This window comes from Pan paniscus, chromosome 3 (genome assembly GCF_029289425.2).
Source record: "Pan paniscus chromosome 3, NHGRI_mPanPan1-v2.0_pri, whole genome shotgun sequence".
Lineage (NCBI taxonomy): Eukaryota > Metazoa > Chordata > Mammalia > Primates > Hominidae > Pan > Pan paniscus.
Window position 1 is genome coordinate 55,322,305 of NC_073252.2, and position 9,617 is coordinate 55,331,921.

The following is a 9,617-nucleotide window of genomic DNA, read 5'->3' on the forward strand; positions in this document are numbered from 1 at the left end:
AAAGCATTGTTAAGCCACCAATCCCACAGCATATAATTAGAAAAACATTCTAAAAGAGTAGAAAATAATTGCCATGCATTTTATGGGCAAAGCTATTGTTTAAAAATACCACATTTAGTAAATTTGTTAGAGGAATATTTAAGCTAGTTGGAAAAGATTATATTTGTAAGATTTATTTCCAACCTTATAAAAACTCTGAAAAATCTCCCTCCTATACATGCAATTAAAAGTGATTCCTGGCCAGTCACGGTGGCTCACGCCTGTAATCCCAGCATTTTGGGAAGCCGACGTGGGAGGATCACGAGGTCAAGAGATTGAGACCATCCTGGCTAACATGGTGGAAACCCTGTCTCTACTAAAAATATAAGAAGTAGCTGGGCATGGTGGCGCGCGTGGTTTAGTCCCAGTTACTCCGGAGGCTGAGGCAGGAGAATCGCTTGAACCCGGGAGGCGGAGGTTGCAGTGAACCGAAATTGCGCCACTGCACTCCAGCCTGGCTACAGAGCGAGACAGCGTCTCAAAAAAAAAAAAAAAAAAAAAAAAAAAAAGTGATTCCCCCATCCCTAGTTTTATGTATGACAGATTTTTTATATCTCAAGATATTTCTAAGCTCTCTTCCTGTAATTTTGACCTCAGAATGAAGATACTTAGCTATCTTGCAGGAAGCAATTTTCTTTCATTCATCCTTGGGTCCTTTTATAATAGATGCCTTTAGTTGTCTTTTCTCCTTTGCTTGCATTAAGCCTCACCTTTCAATTGATGGCTGTTACTGAGCTTGTTTTTGTTTATTTGTTTTGAAGCACTGTCTCAGCTACAATATTGGCATTAAGGGATCTCTTCACTTGAGAAATACAGGCTTTGTGAGGATTAACTGCCTTGGCTTTTGTCAAGCATAAACTATAGAACAGCCCAGCCGTAAATCCTTTCTTAAAGGAAAATGGGGTTGCACAGAAGTTTTCTAAGGAGTAGAATTTAATCTTTTTGACGTTTGAATAATTATGTATATGACCAGTATCACTTTGTGTTTTAACTTCATTTGAAGCATTCTCTTAAGGAAAATATTTATTAATATTTTTGATCACTATTTCCCTAATATTAATAAAGGAAAATGTTTATTAATACTAAGGTACTAAGGTTACAACAGATAATTTTGGTTAAAATGTCCCCAAACTTTTTATGTACCTTAATTCTCTGATGCAGTTCAGATAATTCTATGGGGAGTACTCAAATCACTGAGTTGTTAGCTCCCTGGGTGTTACTCAGACAAGTCCCAGCTTGGTCAAGTGGATGCATAACTGTAATCTCAGATTAAGGACATCTGTTTATGTTAGATGTATCCTAAGGCAGATTGATAGAAAGCTGAGAGAATGAGGGAAATGAAGAGAGACTGTTGATTTCTGGTCATTCCCTTGAAGAAGGCCATGGAAAAAAGGGAGGGCATTTAGAGGAGAGTGAAGGGAATGGTGAACAGATCTGCAAATGTGGTTTTAGGAATCAGATAAAGGAGCTAAAGAGGACAAGACTTATGTGTTTGCAGGGATGTAATGAAGGAGGCGGTGAACAGAAGAGTAATAGAAGGGCATGACCTAATCTGTGATGACCTCAAGCAGTAGAACTAGAATCAATGGGTAGAATTTACAGTGGAGGAAAGAGGAAAGAAATTCTGTAGAAATAACACTTACAGAACATTCTCTCTATCTAACGTTTATGGAACATTGTGTTACGAACTTTCACATGCATTAGCACGTTTGATCATATAAAACCATACAATTTTTATATAATTTATAGGAGAGCATGAGAACATCAAAACTATTTGCATTATCCTGTGATGAAATGGGAAGTCCTGGGGATTTTTGAGTTCCTTGTCATGGAGGTATTTAAGCACTGGGAATGCTGTGGAGGGAATTTTATCCTCCTTTCCTTTTTGAATTCAGAGACTAAAATTTTAAAATACATTTTAGTTAATTGTCATCATCCTTGTGTATTTATATTAGACATATTAATAATGTCTAATGATCAAGTGATGACAGGTATTCAGCAAAGCAAAAAAAAATTGAAATTACTGGTCAACAAAGTAGTGCATCTTTTTTAAAAAAGGGAACTGTGTTCTTTATTAATTTCAAGTAATGAGAGCTGTTAATTTCTTCGGAAAAGAAGTAGAGATTCTTAAAAGTCTTGCAAGTTTTACTTCCTTGCCCTCGTCTTGTTTTATAGCTGTGATGAAGGCTACATTGGAGCAAGGTGTGAGAGAGTTGACTTGTTTTACCTAAGAGGAGACAGAGGACAGATTCTGGTGATTTGTTTGATAGCAGTTATGGTAGTTTTTATTATTTTGGTCATCGGTGTCTGCACATGCTGTCAGTAAGTATTTTTAAACTTAATTTTAAGTAAATCTGAGAAACAGTATTTGCTCATAGTTTTTCTTCTTTTCTTCCTCCTTACATTCTCTTTTGCTTTTTCTTTGATTCAAATAAATCTACTTTTTGAGCTTTGCCATTGTTGATATAGAAGTGTTCATAATAAAACACATAATACATGATTTTTATCATTTACTGAATAAAATTGTTGTAATTTAAAATAAAATTTGTATAGTAGGCTACATAAGACTTCTATTTTCTAAAACTGTACCATAACACAATAACATTGAAAGATAAAAACAAAAATTTGTTTTTGCTTTGCCACATTAAAATAATAAACTTTATGTGTAAACCATGTTACTTTGTTTTTCCTTTTACTTTCTATTATATACCAGAACTTTGAAAATCAGGAAACATCCTGCTTTTTCTCTGAGACAGAGTGGCTTTGCACAATTTTTATTTGTATTTATTTATTTATTTTGAGACAGAGTCTCGCTCTTTTGCCCAGGCTGGAGGGCAGTAGTGCAAACATAGCTCACTGCAGCCTCAAATTCCTGGCCTTAAGCGATCCTCACACCTCAGCCTCTTGAGTAGTGGGGAATACAAGTGTGTGCCACCAAGCCAGGCTTTTTTTTTTTTTTTTTTTTGTGGAGACTGGCTCTCACTATGTTGTCCAGGCTGGTCTTGAACTCCTAGCCTCAAGTGATCCTCCCGCCTCAGCCTCTTGAGTAGTGGGATTACAGGAGTGAGCCACTGTACCTGGTCCTGGGACAATTCTTAATTAAATTAGTTAAATTAGTTTCTTTTTGGAAACTTTTTTTTTTTTTTTTTTTTTTTTTTGCAGAGCAGGACTAACACCAAGTATGCTACCAAAAACAACAACAACAACAACAAAAAAAAAACCAAAAAAAAAACAAAAAACTATCTTATTAAAGTGGTATCTTTTTGTCTTGAGAAGCTTGCCCAGATTCCTAAACTCTTGCATCTACCCTTCACTGTGGTCCACACATAAAGAGGGTTCTCGTGATTCCTTTCTTTGCAATGTGCTAGGGAAAAAAGCACTACGGTAGAGGGAGTCTTTGATTATTTATTTATTTATTTATTTATTTATTTATTTATTTATTTATTTTGAGACAGAGTCTTGCTCTGTTGCCCAGGCTGGAGTGCAACGGCGTGATCTTGGCTCACTGCAACCTCTGCCTCCTGGGTTCAAGCAATTCTCCTACCTCAGCTTCCTGAGTTCAAGCAATTCTCCTACCTCAGCTTCCTGAGTAGCTGGGATTACAAGGGCCCGCCACCACACCCAACTAATTTTTGTAGTTTTAGTGGAGATGGGGTTTCACCATGTACACCAGGCTGGTAACTCCTGACCTCAAGTTGATCCACCTACCTCGGCATCCCAAAGTGCTGGGATTACAGGCATGAGCCACCGCGCCCGGCCGGAGTATTTGATTTTTGTCTCGGTTCCTCCGTTATGTATCTTTGAGAACCTGGGCAAATTTCTTAATATCTATGAACTTTTATTTTCTGTAAAACAAGAGTGTTAAACCAAATAATCTGTCAGATACTTTCTAACTATAAAATGGAAATATATATTTTTATTTTACCTACTTTAAGGTAGGAAGAAATATTATGCCAGGTTTAGGGCAGAGAATCAGTTGGGCAAAGCTGGGAAACGGCCTATTTTGTTATATCAACTTGGAGCTGCACTTTAGGAAAACAGTAATGCAGTCTGGAATATCTAACACATTTCTTAATGTATCTAGAAGCTCAGTTAATATATCCAAACGCTGTGTCACTCTTGTTTTTCTTATGCCTGTTTCCAATTTGTACTGTTTCTTTTACACTACGTGTACACTACATAATACTCATTAGTCTGTTTTGTAAAATAACTTGGCCTGAAAATTTTTCTTCTGCTAACTAAACTCCATCAATATAAGTGACATTTTTTCTATTTAGATAACTATATTCTACCCACACTGTTGCCTATTATACCTATCATCTGAACCTAGAGAAAGAGATGGGTTAAGAGAGAACTCTAATTTTTTGTGTGTGTGACGGAGTCTCACTCTGTCGCCCAGGCTGGAGTGCAGTGGCGCAATCTCGGCTCACTGCAAGCTCCGCCTTCCGGGTTCACGCCATTCTCCTGCCTCAGCCTCCCGAGTAGCTGGGACTACAGGCACCCACCACCACGTCTGGCCAATTTTTTGTATTTTTAGTAGAGACGGGGTTTCAGCGTGGTCTCAATCTCCTGACCTTGTGATCCACCTGCCTCGGCCTCCCAAAGTGCTGGGATTACAGGCGTGAGCCACTTCGCCTGGCCTAGAACCCTAAATAATTTTTTTAAAAAAGAAACCTGATCATAGGATCTCTTGATGGATAATTTTGTGTTCGCATGAACTACTAGGCCCATACTAACTTCTAACACGTATTTTCTAAGCCCTCTTCGGAAACGTCATAAAAGAAAGAAGAAAGAAGAAGAAATGGAAACTCTGGATAAAGATATAACTCCTGTCAATGAAGATATTGAAGAGACAAATATTGCTTAAAGTAAGTGAGATAAACTTGCTGATAGAAAACTATTCAGGTGACATTTAACTGGTTAGATTGGGCTTACTTGCATCTAGTAAATCATTCATTAGAATTTGATTATATTTAAAAACATCTAAAATAAATCAATGGTTTTTTTCATAGAATCTGAAGCCAGATAAAATACCTCCTCATATCTTTTTTCTGCATGTTACCACAGAGATAGGCATTCTAATTCTGCATGGTTGTGGGGATATTTATATAATTTTTTCTTTCTCATTTTTGGGCACAGGAAAGAGGTATTTTAATATAGACACTTCACATTGAAAGAAAATAACAATAGCAATAATAACTACATATATTGAGCATTTACCACAGTGCCAAGCACTGTTACAAGCTCTTTAAATGTAGCATCAGTAAGGATTGTTCAGGAATCACAAATCTTCTCAGATGATCCAATAGAGAGATTGTAATGCAAGAACCATGGATCAAGGTTAAGAAAAGGTACACTGAGTCTCCCTGAGCTTGAGAATTGTTGGGAGCTGTTGCCCTTCCTCTACAGGAAGGGCCGAGGTAAATATTACCTTAGCATTCAGAGGCAAATTGGAGGAGGGGCCCCTAGGCAGGAGCTGTGGTTGTGGAGGGAGTAGCCACTGTCAGATATAAACAAGGACAGAGGGAGGAAATAGGGGAAGAAGGATTCCAAACTCTCTCTCCTTTTGCCTTCGGATCTTCAGCAGGTGCCTCCTACTAGCTAAACCCACCAGAAACCAGAGGGCAATGGAGCCCTGGTGATGGAATCTGAAGTGGTCAGTCTCCTGGAGACAGAGCAGGGCAGAGAAAGGCTCCAAGAAGGCACATGACGCGTAACTAGCACAACAAAGCAGGATAGTTTTGGTTGTAATAACATAAAATCCAACTCAAACTGGCTTAAAATGAAGGCAACGTATTGGCTCACATGAATGGCAGTCCAGAGGTAAGGTGGGCTTCACACTTGTCAAACCAGAGGCTCACACATAAGGAACCAGATTATTTCCCTCTTTCTGCTCACTATTCTGAGTTGGTTTTCATCCTTGGTCAGTTCCTCTTAGGTCCTAAGAAAGGCCAGTAGCAATTAGGGCTACAAGCTTCCTCGTTTACATCCAGTATGAGAGAGTAGTGTCTTTCCACAGCTCAGTTGTACAAAGAATCTCTTCCAGAAAATCCCAGCAGCTTAATGGGGTTGGTAAATGCTTGATGAGAAATTATATGTGCTCCTAACTTATTACAAAAACAACATTATTGAATTGAAAACAAAATGGCTGGCTCTGGATTTTTAAATTATTATTAATATTGCATAGTCCATTTCTTTTAAGTGATGTGCTGTTATTTTCTTCATTCTCAGAGGCTATGAAGTTACCTCCAGGTTGATGGCAAGCTGCAAAGTGCCTTGCTCATTTGAAAATGGACAGAATGTGTCTCAGGAAAACAGCTAGTAGACATGAATTTTAAATAATGTATTTACTTTTTATTTGCAACTTTAGTTTGTGTTGTTTATTATTTTTTAATAAGAACATTAATTATATGTATATTGTCTAGTAATTGGGAAAAAGCAACTGGTTAGGTAGCAACAACAGAAGGGAAATTTCAATAAACTTTCACTTAAGTATTGTCACCAGGATTACTAGTCAAACAAAAAAGAAAAGTAGAAAGGAGGTTAGGTCTTAGGAATTGAATTAATAATAAATCTACCATTTATCAAGCATTTACCATGTGCTAATAAGTTTGAAATATATTATTTCCTTTATTCCTTTCAGCAATCCATGAGATAGCTATTATAATCCTCATTTCCTACATATGGAAACAGGGCCAAAGAAGTCAAGTCAAATAATCTAATCCAGATTTAGAGAGTTGGAGATTGGTAGAGACAGACTAGAAATCAAGATTTATCTAAATCAAAATCTATGCTCTTAACCATCATTTTTGTTAGTCTGAATCGGTGCAACCTAACTCAATAATATAACCCAAGGTTTTATACTGAACTGTGTTTTGGTATGATTGTGAGATGTCAAGACCGTCTTCCCACAGGCACACAGAATGAGAAATCCTGGCCTATATTGCTGTTACCATCATGCTTTCTATAGAATTGACTTTTATTATGTTTCTTTGCTCCTTTATAAATTCTCAATGATGTGACTACATTTTTACATTATTAAAGCAAATAGGTTGGCCCCATAACTAGGGAAATGAATAGAGATGGAAAAGTAAATGCTTGGCATTCCTTAAGCCCTGGGTAAGTGTTTATGCTCAATAAAATATAAATAATATTACTGAAAGAGGCTGTTTATATGGGAGTAATGGTCAGTGACAACACTGGAGAGACCAGGTAGGGACCGGTTGTGACCATATCCTCATTTATGTTCTTGATGACAGCATCTATGATTGCTCTCAGGTAAATTTTGATGCAGTAAATTCATGACCATAACATCTATTACTTGGGACCATCTTGCCAAGTGCTCCTTTACTCCATGAAATATTTAATAAACACTGCTTTAAACCTGGAAAAGCACAATCTGCATTTAGTGAATATTTCATAGAATATTTAACTTTTTACATTGATTATGTGGTTCACTTACAAAAATCGATGGAAGATGCCCCTCAACTTGTGCCTGTCAGCCAAGCAGCTTCTTTTTTAGAATCTTTGCAAATTTTACTTTGCAATGTAGATTCCATAGCGAAGTGGAGAATTCAGACAAATGCTGAAATCGCATATTACCTTCTAGCATCCATGGTGTTTTGAGTGAAGCTGGGGCTGTACTTACATATGACACAGAAATAGCTCCCCTATCAGTAAAAGCTAAGCCAAACAACTGATAATTTTCAAAATCTATTTTTTCTCCTGATTTAATGGTCATACTTGAAACACAATTATATCCAACTGATCCATGTTGTATATGCCTTATTTTCAAAAGTCTCATTTAAGCTCATTCATGCCCTTTCTCTTATGTAGTCTTCTTCGATACGAAAGGAGCTTGGAATAAATATCCATCAGAGCTTTTAAAAACACAAAACAATGCTTTAGTGTTTCTTTTTTCCTGGACTGAGTTTGGCTGACCAACAAAATCTCTCAAGCCATTTTGTTTTGATCCTAAAATATCAATGGTGGCTCTCGAAATTTGGTAGATCTGATATCAAGAAAGAATTTCAAAGATTTTTATATCTTTTCAAAATGTATTTTATAGTTGCTTTGCATACACTAAATAACTTTGTTTATGTAAACTGTCAATATTATCATGTAATAAAATAAATTTATTTTTAAAACAAAGTAAACGTGTGGTTACTTGGGAATTTTTTATTTTACCATGAATTACTAATGAAAATAAATTTGAACACTATTGCTTTTAAACACCTTATGCTTTGTAAACCCTATCCATTAGTGTACTTGAAAGAATCCATCCTGACCATGTGTTTTCTTTAGGAACTAAAGCATCTGGGAGTGTGTTGGACATCTATGGGACTGTCTTCCCAATATCCTGGCCATATTTTTGAACTCCACCTCCAGCTGCATTTGATTGGTCTGAGGTGGGCACTTAATAAACTTGGGCCAATTAGAGTCATTCCCAGAGAAATTGGAAACTTGAACTGAAGTCAGTCTTCTTTGGGTTCTTGGGGTGAAAAAATATGCATTTTGAAGCTATTGGCAGTTACCTTTTGCTTCATGTGGAAAAGTAAAACAAAGGAATCTGGTCAGCATATAGCAAGAGAAGATTTAAGCAAACGCTGAGTGAAAAACAGAGAAAAGGCACAAATTTCCCAACAGAACATGAGTCCTGATTACAGGCATTCTCAGAGTTTAGCACCATTCCTGTCTATGGGCACTATGAGACATGTTAGTGTCTTCATAATAAATTCTTCGTCTGTCTTAAGCTAGTTCTGTTTGTGTTTCTGTAACCTGGAACCAAGATCCTTACCAACTCAGGTGCATCCTGAGATTGTGGACAATGGTTTCTTAAAGAGGAAACGACATCTTCTGTAAAACAAAATATCAAATTATTATTTTCAAATAGTGTCTTTTATCATATTAAATGAACATTTCCAGCAACAGCATTCTGTTTGCACCACACAGACATTCATGGGAGCATGGAGAGGGAGCAGGGAGTTCAGCAAGCATTGATTGGGCACCATTGTATTTCCGGTCCTGTTCCACCCACTGTGACAAATGCTAAGAAGGAATGACTCTTAGAAGTTTAGAGTTTCTAAGTGGGGGAAACAGCTACTCACTGAACATTTCAATGCAATTTGTTGCTCCGAGAGAAGCTCAAGGTATTAAGGAACAGAGAGGAGTGTCACTTATCCCTGCTTAGTAAGAATCAGGGAAAGCTCCTGTAGGAAATTACATCTGAACTGATGATTGGCTCTGAGAAATAAAGGCCTCTGTCCCAAATCTTTGGTAAGCTCAAATATTTCTTTTTTCTTTTTTTTGGAGACAGAGTCTTGCTGTCCCCCACGCTGCAGTGCAGTGGCACCATCATAGCCTCAACCTCCCAGGCTCAAGCAATCCTTCCACTCAGCCTCCTGAGAAGCTGGGACCACAGGCATGTACCACCATGCCTGGCTTTTTTTTTTTTTTTTTTCCTTGAGACGGGGGTCTTCCTATGTTGCACGGGCTGGTCTTGAACTCCTGGACTCATCAAATATTTCTTAAGTCTTTGTCAAATTCTACTAAGTTCCTCTGAAAGCACCAGAAGTGGA

At 37.4% G+C, this 9,617-nt stretch overlaps 1 protein-coding gene across 2 annotated transcripts in view; it reads left to right on the forward strand.

Moving 5' to 3' along the window:
- BTC (betacellulin) overlaps positions 1-8,190 on the forward strand; it is a 55,462-nt gene extending 47,272 nt beyond the window's left edge. The window contains exons 4-6 of one of the 2 annotated variants that reach the window (XM_008957722.6): positions 2,215-2,361; positions 4,798-4,907; positions 6,271-8,190. In XM_008957722.6, coding sequence (XP_008955970.1) covers positions 2,215-2,361; positions 4,798-4,906 — 256 coding nt within the window. In that variant the 3' untranslated portion in view covers position 4,907; positions 6,271-8,190. The remainder of the gene's footprint in view (positions 1-2,214; positions 2,362-4,797; positions 4,908-6,270) is intronic. The other variant, XM_024928584.5, reaches the window with a different exon arrangement.
- The last annotated feature ends 1,427 nt before the right edge of the window (positions 8,191-9,617 follow it).